Source organism: Schistocerca nitens, chromosome 4, assembly GCF_023898315.1.
Source record: "Schistocerca nitens isolate TAMUIC-IGC-003100 chromosome 4, iqSchNite1.1, whole genome shotgun sequence".
Lineage (NCBI taxonomy): Eukaryota > Metazoa > Arthropoda > Insecta > Orthoptera > Acrididae > Schistocerca > Schistocerca nitens.
In genome coordinates, this window is record NC_064617.1 from 382,005,046 (window position 1) to 382,024,253 (window position 19,208).

The 19,208-nt window shown below is 40.9% G+C and overlaps 1 protein-coding gene across 4 annotated transcripts in view; it reads right to left on the reverse strand.

Annotated features, from left to right (window-relative positions):
* LOC126251832 (cyclic GMP-AMP synthase-like receptor) overlaps nt 1–19,208 on the reverse strand; it is a 387,508-nt gene that overhangs the window by 129,666 nt on the left and 238,634 nt on the right. For all 4 annotated transcript variants that reach the window (XM_049952497.1, XM_049952495.1, XM_049952494.1 and 1 more), the window contains exon 9: nt 775–974. In XM_049952497.1, coding sequence (XP_049808454.1) covers nt 775–974 — 200 coding nt within the window. The remainder of the gene's footprint in view (nt 1–774; nt 975–19,208) is intronic.

Here is a 19,208-nt window from a genome sequence, read left to right on the forward strand (position 1 = left end):
TGACACAAGGGACACCCAATTACTTGACCACACTTGAAGTCCGTGAGTTCTGTGGAGTGCCACCTTCTGCTCTCTCATGATGTCTAGTGACTACTGAGGTCACTGATATGGAGAACCCAGCAGTAAGTTACAGCACAATACACCTAACATGAAAAACATATGTTTCTGGAGGTGTCCAGATACTTTTGATCACATAGTGTACAAAATCAAAATTTAAGCTGCAAAAATGAGCCCCTAGACTCAAGACTTGGAGCCAACAACAAGAGGAAATGAAGACAAGTAAAAAGTTCTTCTTTTCTGTATCTTACACCTTTTGATGCTTTCAAAACTTTTATAGGCGGAGAATTTTAGTACTGATACGTGTGGGATGGTAAGATTACAAAACGAACACAAAATTCTGCTAATATCTGACCAGAGGAAGCAAATATATTATAACTCATGTGCCTGACCCTGAGTGCAAAACTATTCACATTTATTTAATGGGCACTAACAAATAAAGTTAAAAAAATATATTGAGCTGATACTGAGAATCCTTGATTTTCATTGCAAAAGTGTTTTTGTAATTTCCGTAGTACAAAGAGATCAAATAATCTCATAACCATGAGAATAAATATTATTTTATTTAGTTATCTCATGTTGGCAGTGGACAGATACAAAGATGTTTCATTCTTCACTCCACCAAACAAAAGTAATGGCTCTGATTTTATTTAATAATACAAAACACTACAATTACTTTCCCATGGTTGTTATGAGATACACAAAACATGAACTTACCTGTCAGGTAAATTGAAATATCTTTCTAGAAATCCGTCTACATCAAGATTCTTTTCAATTTTATCAACCATATTTTGAAGGTAGCCTCCGATATTATTCTTCTCATCTGCATGTAATTTTGACAACAAATCGTTTTCTTCCACCCAGAAAAATGGAAGACATTTTCTATCTAGTAAATAGTTCTTCAGATCATTAAGCATCTGAAAAACAGGGGTGATAATTTTTAAGAATAACATTCTGAAATAATATCATGTATTTTAAATGAGAAATGAATGGTACATCTACTCAAGTAAAAAATAAAACAGTTTTTGAAGTGCATAGTGTTGTGACTCGCCGATCATTTAAAGTGCCGCCGCGCAATTACGCACGTCCTCTATGTGCAGCGCTGTCTGCCTGCCAGCCATGCAGCAGCGGCGCCACCTAAGCGGCCAGCCGAGCAGCGGCCGCTAGACTGAGACTCAGTGCTTATCTGAACGCTAACGTGTTCACATGTTAACTTACTCTGTGACATATATGTGTTGTAGTGTCGTTCCTAAATATACTTGTTAAACTAGGAGTTCTAACAATTGGCGACGAGGATGGGATTTTTCCTTTTTACCGTTGGCTCACAGGGTTCCATGGCTACTGTCGAGCAACTCTTGCAAAATCTCCTTGAACAGCAAACGCTTCTAACGGCGGCGATTCGCGATTTCGTCGCGGCGTCAAATGCGGGCCGGTTCTCGTCGTTGGCTGTACCTCCTTTTCCTCCTTACGACGAGACGGCAGAAGACTGGTCGGATTATGAAAAACGTCTTCGACAGCACTTCTTGGCATTTTATGTCTCGGACGAACAAGCATGTAAGTCTCTGTTCCTTTCCTGGATTTCGCCTCAAATGTATCGGTTGTTGTCGCAATTGGCCCCTTTGAAGGATCCTGCGTCTTTGTCCTTTGCTGAAATGTGATCCCTTCTGTCGGTCTATTTTCAAAAGCAAACGCATGTGGTAGCCTCTCGTGTTGCCTTTTATCGTTGTCACAAACAACCCAATCAATCTTATCGCGCTTGGGCTGCTGAACTTCACGGCCTCAGTCGAAAGTGTCACTTTGTTACTGATGTTCACAAAGAATCCTATGCCGATTCCATGGTACGGGATGCTATTATCCGGTCGGCGCCCGACAAAGAAGTTCGGCAACGTGCCCTTCAGTTGGCGAATCCGACTTTAGATGAAGTTCTCTCCATTGCGCAGTCTTTTGAAATTTCTCGCGCCGCTGGGGCACAAATAGAAGCGTGGGGTGACGTCGCGGAAATACAACCTCTGTGCGCTGTTGACGACGCGCGCGGCGCGTCCCCGCCGGCCGACGTGGCCGCAGTGCGCTCCCACGCGCAGCCTCGGCCAAGCCGTAAACAAACCCCTAAGAAACTGCAGCAAAATCCCCGGCAACTTCCTTCATGTCCAAGGTGTTTTACGAAACATTCACGCGAGGATTGTCCACAACGTTGGGCTGTGTGTCACAATTGCAAAAAGAAAGGTCACGTGTCTTCCGTTTGTAAATCCGACCGCATAAATGACGTCCATGAACATGACGCTGATTCTGATTCTGTGTTGTCTGTCAATTGCACTTCTCCCCTTTCCGGGAAGTTATTCCTCACTGTCCAAATCCTTGGTCGAGATGTTCGCATGCAAGTGGATACCGGTTCTGCCGCCACTATAATTAATTCTCAGACGTATCTTCAGCTGGGTTCTCCACTCCTGTCCCCTGTCACTCGGCAATTACGGACGTACAATAAACAGAAGATTTCTCTCTTGGGACAGTTTAATGCGGAGGTATCTTACAAATCCGTCGTTCGCACTGTTCCCATATTTGTGGTCGACCAGGGCAACGCAGAAAATCTTTTTGGTTTCGATGCCTTCCGCGTTTTTGGGTTCTCCATAGATTACTCTGTCAATATTGTCTCTGACGCTATTCCTTATGCTAAACTGGATTCTTTGTCGACGACCTTTTCGTCCATTTTTTCTCCTGGGTTAGGCCGTGCACACGACTTTGAAGCTCATATCACGCTCAAACCCACTGCTCGGCCTAAGTTTTTTCGGGCTCGGCCCATTCCTGTAGCCCTTCGTGATCGGGTCAAACAGGAGTTGGATCGTCTCACTACTTCAGGGGTCTTGCTTCCTGTCACTTCCAGTGAGTGGTCCTCTCCTGTCGTTGTAGTTGCCAAGCCCAATGGTGCTATTCGTCTCTGTGGCGATTTCAAAGCCACGGTAAATGCTCAATGCCTCATCGACACTTACCCTATGCCCCGTCCTGAAGAACTGTTCACTAAACTCGCTGGAGGGCAGTATTTTTCTAAAATTGACCTGTCAGAAGCTTATCATCAACTTCCTCTCGACGCTGCTTCCCGGCAGTTTCTGGTCCTTAACACGCCTTTCGGCCTCTATCAATACCAACGCCTGCCATTCGGGGTTGCTAGCGCCCCTGCTCTCTTTCAGCGATTCTTGGAACAATTATTGCTCCCTGTCCCTGGGTGTATCAATTACATGGACGACATTGTTGTCACGGGCTCCACCACTGACGAACATCTTCAAAATCTCCACACACTTTTTACTGTCTTACAGACTGCAGGTCTTAAGTGTAACCTTCAGAAATCACAATTTTTTCAGGCATCTATCACGTACTTGGGGTTTCAACTCTCTCGGGATGGTATTCGTCCGCTTCAACAAACTGTCGCTGCGATCGATGCCCTTCCTCGCCCTACGTCTGTTAAGGAACTGCAGGCCTTCTTGGGGAAAATAGCATACTATCACAAGTTTTTACCGTCTGCAGCGTCGGTGGCTCAGCCGTTGCATCGCCTGTTGCACAAAAACGTGCCTTTTCACTGGTCCGCGTCATGTGACGCGGCTTTCCAGAAATTGAAGACTATGCTGATACAGGCCCCGTGCCTAGCTACTTATCGACCTGGCCAACATCTTGTCCTTGCTACAGACGCCTCTCACTACGGGGTTGGGGCAGTCCTTGCGCACCGTTTTTCTGACGGTTCGGAACAACCAATTGCTTATGCCTCCAAAACGCTCACGGATGCCCAACAAAAGTATTCTCAGATTGAGAAAGAAGCTTTGGCCATCATTTATGCTCTTCATAAGTTTGGTGTTTTTCTCTATGGCACAAAATTTCATCTTGTTACGGATCACAAACCACTTGTTTCCTTGTTTCACCCATCCACGTCACTTCCCGACAAGGCTGCACACCGCCTCCAGCGTTGGGCTCTTTACTTGTCCCGTTTCAACTATGAGATTCATTTCCGGCCAACGGCTCAACATGCAAATGCTGATGCTTTGTCTCGCCTCCCCATGGGCCCTGATCAGGCATTCGATAGGGACGAACTTTTGTGTTTCCACCTGGATGTTGCCGAGCAGCGGGTTGTGGACGGGTTCCCCATCACTGGGGACAGGCTGGCGGCTGCTACAGGTTCTGACCCTACCCTCTCCCGGGTTTTACGCTGTATTCAGACGGGTTGGCCTGATCGCCCGTCCGCTAAGACTTCTGATCCGTTGCGGAACTACTACCCTTTGCGCTACCGCCTCACGGCTAGGGATGGTGTTATCCTCCTCTCCACTGACAATGTTTCGCCGCGTGTGGTGGTCCCCGCATCTTTGCGTGCGTCGGTCTTGCGCCTCCTTCACCAGGGACACTGGGGTGTGTCGCGCACCAAATCTCTGGCGCGCCGTCATGTGTACTGGCCTGGCATCGACTCTGAAATCGTACACATGGTCGCTGCCTGCGGCCCTTGTGCGTCACAGGCCGCTGCCCCGAGGTCATCTTTGTCACCGTGGCCTTCGCCTGAGAAGCCCTGGGAGCGCATTCATGCTGATTTTGCGGGACCTTTTTTAGGTACTTATTGGCTCCTCATAATTGACGCCTACTCTAACTTTCCTTTCATTGTCCGTTGCACATCACCTACCACCGCGGCAACCACCAGTGCTCTCGCCCGCATTTTTTCTTTGGAAGGCCTCCCCTCTACTCTTGTTACTGATAATGGTCCGCAATTTGCCTCTTCTGACTTTGCGGATTTTTGTGCTCGTCACGGTGTTACGCATGTCACGGCCCCGCCGTTCCATCCACAATCCAACGGTGAGGCTGAACGACTGGTCCACACGTTTAAGGCTCAAATGCGGAAACTTCTGACTTCTTCTGCTGCTGATGAGGCGCTTCTCCAGTTCCTGGCGTCTTACCGTTTCACCCCCATGGGTGATCACAGACCGGCTGAGCTCTTACATGGCCGACAGCCCCGCAGTCTACTTCATCTTCTGCGGCCTCCCACCTCCCGGCCGCGGGTGCCGTCACTTGGCCGGTTCACTGCCGACGACCTCGTCTGGGTACGGGGATATGGCAGGCGGCCAAAATGGAGCCCAGGCCGCATCTTAAGACACCGTGGCAGACGCCTGTATGAAATCCAGACGGACACAGGTGTTGCAGTGCGTCATTCGGACCAGCTTCGGCCTCGGGTGCCAACAACACCTGTTCCGAATGCCGCCACACCACCCTTGACTCTCCCTGATGCTCGGGATCCTGGCACATCTCCATACTCACAACGCCGCCCTCTACCCGTCATCGTGATGCCAGCACCAGAACGGATGCCACCAGACGACGTGCCCATGCGGGAACCGGAGGACCAACCAGTGTCAGAGTACATCTGCTCGCCTCCTCCTCCAACAGACGCTGACGCATCGCCCATGTCTCCTGTCATATCAACTGGACTTGCCGCAACGGGCAGATTGGTGCATGGGGCCCCAGCAGATTCGACCCCTACGTCTCCTGTCATCTCGACCCGGTATCATCGGGGACACTTCCGTCCGTACGGGAAGCCTCCTCCACGAGACTTTACGTCGAGTCACACAACGCCTATGGACGTCAGCAGTCTCCAGGACACATCCATCAAGACCAGTGCAACAATTTCAAAGGGGGGAAAAGTGTTGTGACTCGCCGATCATTTAAAGTGCCGCCGCGCAATTACACACGTCCTCTGCGTGCGGCGCTGTCTGCCTGCCAGCCATGCAGCAGCGGCGCCACCTAAGCGGCCAGCCGAGCAGCGGCCGCTACACTGAGACTCAGTGCTTATCTGAACGCTAACGTGTTCACATGTTAACTTACTCTGTGACATATATGCTTGTAGTGTCGTTCCTAAATATACTTGTTAAACTAGGAGTTCTAACACATAGTACACAAAAGAATTTAAGGGCTGGTTGGAGATCAGGATCTCCATTCTACGGAACACATGTAATGCAATTTATTTTAATTTAATTTATTATCATCCATTTTATCATATACATGACATAGGAATTGTCATCATTTATAAGATCTTTAGTTCTGATGAAATTCAAGCACAATTATTGGGCAATAATTGGTCTACATTTCTCAAACTTTTCTGAACATGCTAAACTTGGCTGGTGGGAGCTGTATAAAAATAAATTTTAGAATCAATTTGAAAAAAATGTGTGACAAATTTACTGAAATATACCGGTAATGAATGATGTAAATTTGTGATAGACAGTTGAATCTGGTGAGAAATCACCTAGCAACTTTATTTTTCTGTTCAGAGACAGTTTTATAGTAATGTCAAATACGTCACTTGAACTGAAAGTTAATCATATTTTCATAATGTTAATGGCAGCTGTAAGGAAAGTTTGTGTATTTTGATGGGTGAAACTCAGTTTATTTTTATTTATTTATTTATTTTCATGTTCCATAGATACTTGATGCGAGTGTATAATTGGGATGTAGAATGTGTCAGATTATTACAGTAATAACCAACCTAAATGGTCATAAGGCTTACAAATAATACTGGTATGTAAACAGTTACATGATGTTCAAGTGTTTATAACACTTAAGGGTGACACACTTGGCAATATATGGTACAATACTTCATAATGCAACATACAGTTGTTACATAGCATGTTGTTACAAAAATAATGTATATTACAATCACCTCAGAATAGTACATCGTATAGACAGAAAGGTTGGCCTACATTTAAGAATAGCTACATTTTAATATCAGTATTCATTCAGTGAGTACAAACATTTGAGAGTTAAGAATGTTTTTAATTCCCTTTTGAATACTTTATCTCTGTGGCATCTTATAGTACTTGGCAGTTTGTTAAACCATATCTGGCCATTTATCCAAGGACTATGATCTGTTGTCTGTAGTTTAGTTCTGTTTCTGAAGAAGCAATCTTTTTTTGTCTTGTGTTATGTGTATGAACATCAGAGCACTTAGCTTCATTATTTTTATGGTCCACAAAGAATGGTATTAATTTGTACAAATACAAGGAGTATACTGTTAGATATTTATGTTGTACAAAGGTTTCCCTAGATGAATCTCTGTATCCTAGTCGATGCATGGTCCTGAGTGCTCTTTTCTGCAGTGTTAGGATTCTGTTCATGTGTTTATCAGCAGCACATCCCCATACCTCTATTCCATAATTAATATATGCAAATATAGTCCCATAATAAGCAGTTTTTAATGTTTGTTCAGAGGCTAAATATGATAGTTTGCTAATTAAGTGCAGTGAACTGCTGATTTTATTGCATACAACATTGATATATTCTACCCGTCTGAGACTTTTGTCTAGGTATATCCCAAAAAGTTTACATTTGTCAGTGTCTACTTTTTTGATGCCACTTACATTATCAATACAGGTTTGGTATGAATTACCAAGTTTAAATGGTAATAACTGGGATTTGCTAATATTGACTTTTAGACCTTGATCAAGAATTGAATTGAATTGAATGAAATTTTATTGTCGTTTAGCTATTACAGCAATTGACAAAGTCAAGTCACATACATACAAGTTATACAGTATATAAACACGAAGATCATTATGTCACTATTGGTTTTCTATAAAATACAATATTTAACATCAAATAATATGAAAACATTGTATCATAAATTACTCAGTTAAAGAAATTATGCTGTACTCTCCAAAACGGTACCACTATGATATTTTACAGTCATAAAATTCCTGAAGTAAGTTGCAGGGATTTGCAGCTAACCAATTGAATATTTTGTCTTTAAATAAATCAAATGGAGCTTCTACCCATTCTAGTGGCAGTTTGTTAAACATCTTCATACCCACCACTTTGTAGCTGTTCAGTGACTTGGATAACCTGTAGTAAGGTATGTCAAGATGACTACTATTTCTGGTTCCATGAGAGTGTACATCTCTTATACGCTGGTGAAGTTGCTCTTTATATGCAGCAGGGCAGTGTAAATATACAAGTTTATAATTAATATTTTTAAGTTGATAAAAAGTGGTTTGCAGTGGGCCAGTTTATCACTGTTTGTGATAATTCGAATTACTTTCTTCTGAAGTACCAAAATGTCCTGAAGGTGTGAGCTACTGCCCCATATTAAAAACCCATAAGATATAATGCTTTGTAAAAAATCAAAGTAGGCTAATCTTACATAGGCTGCAGGTACATGATTTTTTAAATTCCTTAACAAATACACCACTCTAGACTGCCTTGCACTAATGTATTTAATATGTGGCTCCCAAGAGACAGGCGAAATACCCACAGACTTCAAGAAGAATATAATAATTCCAATCCCAAAGAAAGCAGGTGTTGACAGATGTGAAAATTACAGAACTATCAGTTTAATAAGTCACAGCTGCAAAATACTAACGCGAATTCTTTACAGACGAATGGAAAAACTGGTAGAAGCGGACCTCGGGGAAGATCAGTTTGGATTCCGTAGAAATGTTGGAACACGTGAGGCAATACTAACCTTACGACTTATCTTAGAAGAGAGATTAAGAAAAGGCAAACCTACGTTTCTAGCATTTGTGGATTTAGAGAAAGCTTTTGACAACGTTAATTGGAATACTCTCTTTCAAATTCTGAAGGTGGCAGGGGTAAAATACAGAGAGCGAAAGGCTATTTACAATTTGTACAGAAACCAGATGGCAGTTATAAGAGTCGAGGGGCATGAAAGGGAAGCAGTGGTTGGGAAAGGAGTGAGACAGGGTTGTAGCCTCTCCCCGATGTTATTCAATCTGTATATCGAGCAAGCAGTAAAGGAAACAAAAGAAAAATTCGGAGTAGGTATTAAAATTCATGGAGAAGAAGTAAAAACTTTGAGGTTTGCCGATGACATTGTAATTCTGTCAGAGACAGCAAATGACTTGGAAGAGCAGTTGAACGGAATGGACAGTGTCTTGAAAGGAGGATATAAGATGAACATCAACAAAAGCAAAACGAGGATAATGGAATGTAGTCAAATTAAATCGGGTGATGCTGAGGGGATTAGATTAGGAAATGAGACACTTAAAGTAGTAAAGGAGTTTTGCTATTTAGGGAGTAAAATAACTGATGATGGTCGAAGTAGAGAGGATATAAAATGTAGACTGGCAATGGCAAGGAAATCGTTTCTGAAGAAGAGAAATTTGTTAACATCGAGTATAGATTTAAGTGTCAGGAAGTCGTTTCTGAAAGTATTTGTATGGAGTGTAGCCATGTATGGAAGTGAAACATGGACGATAACCAGTTTGGACAAGAAGAGAATAGAAGCTTTCGAAATGTGGTGCTACAGAAGAATGCTGAAGATAAGGTGGGTAGATCACGTAACTAATGAGGAGGTATTGAATAGGATTGGGGAGAAGAGAAGTTTGTGGCACAACTTGACTAGAAGAAGGGATCGGTTGGTAGGACATGTTTTGAGGCATCAAGGGATCACAAATTTAGCATTGGAGGGCAGCGTGGAGGGTAAAAATCGTAGAGGGAGACCAAGAGATCAATACACTAAGCAGATTCAGAAGGATGTAGGTTGCAGTAGGTACTGGGAGATGAAGCAGCTTGCACAGGATAGAGTAGCATGGAGAGCTGCATCAAACCAGTCTCAGGACTGAAGACCACAACAACAACAACATGTGGCTCCCAAGTCAGTTTACTATCTAAAACAATAGAAGTCTGCTACTGGCAGATCTCTTAAACTAAATACAATCTTTTGAGTTTTACTCTCATTAAGCAGGAACCCATTAGCTCGAAACCAGACTGATGCTTGTGATATTGTGTCATTTGCCACAGTTTGGAGCATATCCATGTCTGAGCTGATATTGAAAAAATTGGTATCATCTGCATAGAGAATCGAGTGAGTATTTTTGTAAGATGGTAGTCGTTTGTCATTAGGATAAATAGCAGAGGTCCTAATACTGAGCTTTGTGGCACACCGCACTTAACTTCAGCTAGCTGCGATCTCTGTTTACCAATACAAACTATTTGTTTATGGTTGCTGAGGAAAGATTTGAAGATGATGTCAACTTCACTGTTTGTGATTCAATAATAAACCAGTTTGTTGAGGAGTGAAATATGCTCCACACAATCTAAGACTTTGCTAAGATCACAACAAGTAGCCTGAGCAAAATTTTTTTCTTCATATGCATTAGGCCCTTTTTTAATCAGGGAGTCAATGGCATGGACTGTGGATTTGCCCTTCCTAAAGCCAAATTGTACTGCAGTAATAATGTTATTACATGTCAGATAGTCACACAACTGGGAGTGGATGATGGATTCCAAAACTTTAGATAAAATATGTGTCAGAGATATTGGGCGATAGCTAGATGGACGATTTTTGTCTCCTTTCTTGTAAATGGGCACTACCCTGGATAATTTTAATACATCTGGGAAAACTCATTCAATTAGACATCTGTTTATACATAAAGTAAGAGGATGTACTATGTGCCCAATTACCTTTTTTAACATATTACAAGAAATACCATATATATCTTCACTATCAGAGGTCCTAAAATTATTTACAATAGTTAAAACAAGATCTGGTGTGACCTCTGTTAAAAGGAATCTGTCTTTAAGGTGTAGCCTACATTATGAGATTTAATGAGATCAGCTACAGTTTCTTGCGGCCTCCCAATGCTTTCCCTAATTTGGTTAACAGATTTTATACAGTTGTTATTAAATTCATCTGCTGAAATTTCTACCTCAGCTTTCTGCTTGCTTTTGGCCACTGAATTTATTATAGTCCATGCTTTTTTGCATTTATTTTTTGATGACTCAATGCTGATTAGGTTATGTTGTTTTTTGGCCTCATTTAAAGCATACGTATATTCCTTTTGTGCTCTTGAGTACCTTTGTGTAGCCATATCAGTTTTCTGAAGTCTGTAAGAATAGCTATACAACAACAACCTGTTTTTCATATTAGCTAGTTGAGCAGTATACCATGGATTCTTATCCCTATGTCTATTACTGTTACTTTTAGGGTTAACTTTACATTTGTATTGAGGGCAGTTGGTCTCAAATATGTTTAAGAAAGAATGAAAAAATCTATCGAACAATGTATTGGCAGAGCCCTGGGCATTATTGTTAAACATATGTGACCAGTCATAATTACTGAGTGAGACCATGAAATTAAACAATTTTTCTTGCATCATTGGTCTTGTGATGACTATTTTAGGCTCTCTAAACTCCTTATAGTCCATATTAAGCCTATCTGTACCTAATTTTAACCACACTGAGTCATGGTCAGAGAAGTCGAAGACAGCTACATCTGAAGACAGTAACTCTCTATTGACATTTGTAAGTATGTCGTCAAGACAAGCAGACTGTCTTGTGCGTTTGCAGTTCGTAAAAATGAAGTTGAATCATTGTAACAGGTTTTTAAAGTCATTTACGGTGTGCATGTCTTTGTTTACATCAAATGCGGCATTGATGTAACCACCAATCACTATATTATATTTCTTCCACTGAGGACTAAGAAAGAAATTTAGTAAAGTCTCAAGTTTTTCTAAAAATACTAGTGGACTTCTGTCTGGTGATCGTAAAGAGATACAATAGCAATTTTTAAATTATCCAGATATACACCTGTGGCTTCAAAATGTATCTCACTGCTCAGAAATCCTAGATCTAATTCATTACTACAATTTATTAATTCTTTCTTAATGTAAATTGATACACACCCATGAATATTGTGCTCTCTGCTAAAGCTGTTTGCTAAGTGGAAATCATCAAGTACATGAATAGATATTTCATTTCCTTTACACAAGCGCTCATTTAAGCATAATGCATCAAATAAGTTCTCATTCACAAATTTGTTTAACATTACATGTTTTCCACTTATGCTTTCAATATTGAGATAACGTATCTTGAGAGACAAAGCTAGTGAGTAGTTTTTTCTATGGGGGCAATCGTCATTACTGCTATGTTTCTTAGATTAGATTAGTTTTTCATTCCATAGATCCGTGCTGAGGAGATCCTTCTGGATGTGGAACATCTTATCTTATCTTTGATCTGGTCATCCAGTATGAATCTGGGCAAACCTGTCAGTCTCATCCCTTCTTTCCTACCTCTAAAAAAGAGTTTTGCCGAAATCTAAGTGGTATTGACTCAGAGCTATTGATTTTTGCTATGCCTAACTCATTGGCTACTTTTATGATTTCATTACTCACATACTTCTTTCCGAGTTGATTCAGATGAAGACCATGAGCAGTGTGGAATCTTGTACCTAAGTTAATTATGTTTACAAAACAGACATTTTTAAAGTATTTACAAATTTTGTTCGTTTCTTCATTTACTCTTCTCACTTCAACATTCACACAAGACCAGGATGGAAGATCATGCCGACATGATATCGAAAAGATGAGAATTTTCGTATTTTGTAGTTCCTGCAGTTTCTTATTTAATGATAACAAGAAGACTTTTCCTTCATTTCTCGCTACGTCATTTGATCCAGCCAGAAAAGTAGTTATTTGACTTAAGCCATCAGTTGCAGCCAATGTCATTAGTTTGTTTGCAAAAGAACAAAAGTGAGGTATCATCTGCATAACTTACTAGTTGGGAGTACAGAGGTACCTCTAATTCATTAATGTAGACCAGGAAAAAGGAAAGGGCCCAATATGGAGCCCTGAGGTACAACTTGTTTTACTGTTTCATAGCTGGATTGGAAATGTTTGATCTGACCATTAATTTCATAACTCAGCTTTGTTCACTGCTTATGATTGGTTAGATAAGTGATCAGTAGTTGTATGGATGTGGCATTTATATTGTAAGTTTCCAGTTTGCTTAGTAGTAACTCATGGTTCACTGAGTCAAATGCTTTAGTAAGATCTAGAAATATCCCTGCTGTCTGCATTCCCTCATCTATGGCATTATACACCTTGTGGAGAAATTCGGTAATTGCCATAATGGTACTGTGATGCTTTCTGAAGCCATGCAGTGTTTCTGCTAGTAAATTATTCTTTGTGAAGTAATCAATAAGTTGTGTCAACAAAACAGAAAATTTGTATTAGTGATATGGGCCTGAAGTTTGATGGCTCTTCTTTCGATCCTTTTTTATGCACAGATTTAACTGTACTTTTCTTCAATATATTTGGAAATGTGTGCTCCCTGATACTACTGTGGATCATATGGGTAATTATTCCAACTAATTCCTTATTGCATTTTTTAATTATAATACTACTCAGTCCATCCCAGCCAGATGAGGTCTTATTCTTTAAGTTATTTATTATTTTTCCTATTTCTTCCACATTCACTTCCTTAAATTCAAAAGCAGTTTCCAGCCTAGGGTAAGGCTTTACCATCCGAGTCAGACCAGTGTTATTAACTGGATTCACAGCTAAAGAATGTAAAATATTCATTAAATATATTGCAGGTTTTATCTGGATCATTAATATGGTTTCCTTCATGTTGTATTCTGTCAATCTGAGCATCTAACTTAGGGGTGGCTTTGCGATATCTATTTATTATATTCCATGAAGTCTTCCCTATATTTGATGACTGAGCTATTTCCTGATCTAGGATCGGTTTTCTTAAATTTGAGAGCTGTTCCTGAAATTGTTTTTTAGCTTGATTATACTTATCCTTAAATATTTGCAATTTAGTTGACTTATGAAGCACATTTAAATCCTCGATATTTTGCCTGAGTTTAATCATGTAAGTTGGAAGAGTCAGTCTGGTGTTTTTTACATTTTGGTTGTGAGTTACTAATTTCTTTCACTGGGCAGCAAAAATTAAGATATTGTAAAATAATATCATAAAATTTGGCCCACTTGCATTCAGACCCTTTTTGCTGAAGAACTAGTTGCCATTCGCCAGATTCTAGTTTACTTTTAATGCATTAATGGTTTTCTCTTTAAGCACTGGATAATAAGGAAATCACTACTGGTATCTTTTTAGATTTATCCAGTCTTTGATGTAATTGACCATACCATACTCATTAAGATGTTAGCAAATAAAGGTATAAGAGGAATTGCAAACAAATGGTTAGAATCTTACCTGTCAAACAGATTTCAAAAAGTTGAAATTAGTTTTGAAAAAAAAAAGAATACAACCACTCATCAATCTACTGTCCACTCCTCTGACGCAATGTCTATTAGATATGGTGTGCCACTAGGCTCAATCCTGGGACCCATACTGTTTCTGCTATACATTGGTGATATAAGCACAAAGCTTGCTACAGGACATACCACACTGTTTGCCGATGACACAAGTATACTAATAATGGGTACTGATACAGAGGACCACAACCAAAAAATTAAACCGCTTATGTCATCACTCAGCAAATGGTTCAACGAGAACAAACTGATTATAAACATACAGAAAACAACGTACATCAACTTCAGACTCTCATCCCAAACACAAGAAATGCCTGATGTGATTCTAATTAACCAAGAGCTTATGTGTGTGGACTCTGTCAAGTTTCTTGGCATATGGCTTGCAGAAAATCTTAAGTGCGAGACTCACACAAATTATATCTCAAAAAAGCTCTCAACTGTGTGTTACATTTTAAGGATACTCAAAAAATCAATCACAAAATCTGTTCTCATACATGTATTATATGCTTACTTCCATTCTACATCGCAGTATGGAATCATATTTTGGGGGAACTCACCTGGAGGTAGATATATTTTCAAAATGCAAAAAAAGGCAATACACATAATATGTAATCTAAGACATAACGAATCATGCAGACAAAATTTCAAAACAAAAGGCATTATGACACTGCCCTCTGCTTACATTTATAATATTGTCTCATTTGTCAAGTCATAACTGTTAAAGAATGACTGCACGCTAAAATTCAATGGAGATATTCATAACTATGCAACAAGGCAGCAATCTGACCTGATCTGATTCAGTCCAGAACTACCTGCTACCAAAAAAGTGTTTTAAATGTTGGGATATAAATGTATAATAATTTACCCAATGAAATCAAAGCAACAAAGAACCCAAGAGCCTTCACACATAAGTTAAAAAAATATCACTTGGACCATTGCTTTTATGCAGTTGATCATTTTTTTGAAAGGGGTTAAAAATGTAAAAAATATGATAAATGTTCAATTAGGTCTGAAAATTATATACTGTGCATGTCTATGAAATACACTGGACTACTTTACTATTACATTTGTATTGGCTGTTTGTATTTTACCATACAACATTTGTATTTACTGTTTTGTTAAAGATAGCTAACTTCCTCATTGCAAAATAATGTAAAATCAATTTATTAAATATTACCTGCAAATATGCTCCCTTGACCTATCCATATCGTATGTACAACCTTACATTTCTATGATTTGTATTAACTGTTTTGTTTAAGATAGATAATTTCCTAGCTACAAAATAATGTAAAAATCAATTTGTAAAAATTACTTGTAAATAGTTCTCTTGACCTATCCAATATCATAAGTACAGCTGTACAATACTATGATTGCCTGGATCAATAAAAATACAATACAATACAATACAACACTCTTTTATATTCTACGACCTGAGTCCTTTCTTGGATGCTTGTGTGTTGATAGTCTACAAATTGACATTTGTGGTCTGAGTAGTGGAAGTCCACATTCCCACATCTAATACTATCTTTTACCTCTTTACTTAGTATTATGTAGTCTATTCTACTAGAAGTAGACTGAGTTACTCTTGTATCTGAATTTACTGCATTCATAAGATTATAGGAGTTAATGGTATCTATTAGCCTGCTGTTATGGTTATTGCAAGATGTTTCCTCTATATTCAAGTCACCAAGTATTGTTACCTCATCTGGGTCACCGTGTCCCACTATTCTACTAAACATATCTATGAAATGCCCTACCTCTGGATAGGTGGACGATAAATCTCAATAATTTTCTGTTTCATCGTGCCCTTTCCGCAACCTTTGATATAGAGTTCAACACCTGTCACTTCAGTCAAGCCTTCATTATTATACAGATCTAGATGGTATAATTTATTTACTTTGGGCTGCTCTCTAACAAATACTGCTACACCTCCACCTTTAAGATGCTGTCTACAGTAGCTATTTCCTAGGAAATAGCCATCTAGTTTAAAGTAAATAATTTCTTCAGATTTCAGTCCAAGCTCAGTTAACACAACTACATGAAGTGAATGATCATTTACAAAAGTCTGCAAAACATTGAGCTTATTTCTAAGATATTGTATATTTATATCTAAAAACAAAGATGATGTGACTTACCAAACGAAAGCGCTGGCAGGTCGATAGACACACAAACAAACACAAATGTAAAAACAAAATTCAAGCTTCCGCAAGAAACTGTTGCCTCATCAGGAAAGAGGGAAGGAGAGGGAAAGACGAAAGGATGTGGGTTTTAGGGGAGAGGGTAAGGAGTCATTCCAATCCCGGGAGCGGAAAGACTTACCTTAGGGGGAAAAAAGGACAGGTATACACTCGCACACAAACACACATAAACATATCCACCCGCACATACACAGACACAAGCAGACATTTGTAAAGGCAAATATCTGCCTATGTCTGCGCATGTGCGGATGGACACGCGTGCGCGTGCGAGTGTACACCCGTCCCTCCCTCCCCCCAAGATAAGTCCCCCCGCCCCCGGGACCGGAATGACTCCCCACCCTCCCCCCCAAAACCCACATCCCTTCGTCCCTCCCCCTCTCCCCCTCACCCCCGACGAGGCAACAGTCTGCCGCAAAAGCCTGAACTTCGCATGTACGCCCGCGCTTGCCCGTGTGTCCGTCGACCCGCCAGCACCCCCACCCGGCAAGTCACATCATCCCTGTTCCCAGATACATTCTCCCTACGTGGAACGCTTCCCTCCATTATATATATATATATATATATATATATATATATATATATATATATATATATATATATATATATATATATATAAAGATGATGTGACTTACCAAATGAAAGTGCTGGCAGGTCGACAGACACACAAACGAACACAAACATACACACAAAATTCAAGCTTTCGCAACAAACTGTTGCCTCATCAGGAAAGAGGGAAGGATAGGGAAAGACAAAAGGATGTGGGTTTTAAGGGAGAAGGTAAGGAGTCATTCCAATCCCGGGAGCGGAAAGACTTACCTTAGGGGGAAAAAAGGACGGGTATACAGTCGCACACACACACATATCCATCCACACATATACAGACACAAGCAGACATCTCACAAGCAGACATATTTCATGTCTGCTTGTGTCTGTATATGTGTGGATGGATATGTGTGTGTGTGCGAGTGTATACCCGTCCTTTTTTCCCCCTAAGGTAAGTCTTTCTGCTCCCGGGAGTGGAAAGACTCCTTACCTTCTCCCTTAAAACCCACATCCTTTCGTCTTTCCCTCTCCTTCCCTCTTTCCTGATGAGGCAACAGTTTGTTGCGAAAGCTTGAATTTTGTGTGTATGTTTGTGTTAGTTTGTGTGTCTGTCGACCTGCCAACACTTTCATTTGGTAAGTCACATCATCTTTGTTTTTAGATATATTTTTCCTACGTGGAATGTTTCCCTCTATTATAACCATATATATATATATATATATATATATATATATATATATATATATATATATATATATATATATATATATATATATATATATATATATAATAGAGGGAAACATTCCACGTCGGAAAAATATATCTAAAAACAACGATGATGTGACTTACCGAATGAAAGCACTGGCAGGTCGATAGACACACAAACAAACACAAACACACACACACAAAATTCAAGCTTTCGCAACAAACTGTTGCCTCATCAGGAAAGAGGGAAGGAGAGGGAAAGACGAAAGGATGTGGGTTTTAAGGGAGAGGGTAAGGAGTCATTCCAATCCCGGGAGCGGAAAGACTTACCTTAGGGGGAAAAAAGGACGGGTATACACTCGCACACACACACATGTCCATCCACACATATACAGACACAAGCAGACATCTCACAAGCAGACATATTTAAAGACAAAGAGTTTGGGCAGAGATGTCAGTCGAGGCGGAAGTGAAGAGGAAAAGATCATCTTGAATGACAGGTGAGGTATGAGTGGTGGCAACTTGAAATTAGCGGAGATTGAGGCCTGGTGGGTAACGGGAAGGGAGGATATATTGAAGAGCAAGTTCCCATCTCCAGAGTTCGGATAGGTTGGTGTTGGTGGGAAGTATCCAGATAACCCGGACGGTGTAACACTGTGCCAATGTGCCAAGATGTGCTGGCCGTGCACCAAGGCATGTTTAGCCACAGGGTGATCCTTATTACCAACAAACACTGTCTGCCTGTGTCCATTCATGCGAATGGAAAGTTTGTTGCTGGTCATTCCCACATAGAATGCATCACAGTGTAGGCAGGTCATTTGGTAAATCACGTGGGTGCTTTCACATGTGGCTCTGCCTTTGATCATGTACACCTTCCGGGTTACAAGACTGGAGTAGGTGGTGGTGGGAGGGTGCATGGGACAGGTTTTACACCGGGGGCGGTTACAAGAATAGGTGCCAGAGGGTAGGGAAGGTGGTTTGGGGATTTCATAGGGATGAACTAACAGGTTACGAGGGTTAGGTGGACGGCGGAAAGACACTCTTGGTGGAGTGGGGAGGATTTCATGAAGGATGGATCTCATTTCAGGGCAGGATTTGAGGATGTCGTATCCCTGCTGGAGAGCCACATTCAGAGTCTGGTCCAGTCCCGGAAAGTATCCTGTCACAAGTGGGGCACTTTTGTGGTTCTTCTGTGGGGGATTCTGGGTTCGAGGGGATGAGGAGGTGGCTCTGGTTATTTGCTTCTGTGCCAGGTCAGGAGGGTAGTTGCGAGATGCGAAAGCTGTTGTCAGGTTTTGGGTGTAATGGTTCAGGGATTCTGGACTGGAGCAGATTCGTTTGCAACAAAGACCTAGGCTGTAGGGAAGGGACCGTTTGATGTGGAATGGGTGGCAGCTGTCATAATGCAGGTACTGTTGCTTGTTGGTGGGTTTGATGTGGACGGACGTGTGAAGCTGGCCATTGGACAGGTGGAGGTCAACGTCAAGGAAAGTGGCGTGGGATTTGGAGTAGGACCAGGTGAATCTGATGGAACCAAAGGAGTTGAGGTTGGAGAGGAAATTCTGGAGTTCTTCTTCACTGTGAGTCCAGATCATGAAGATGTCATCAATAAATCTGTACCAAACTTTGGGTTGGCAGGCCTGGGTAACCAAGAAGGCTTCCTCTAAGTGACCCATGA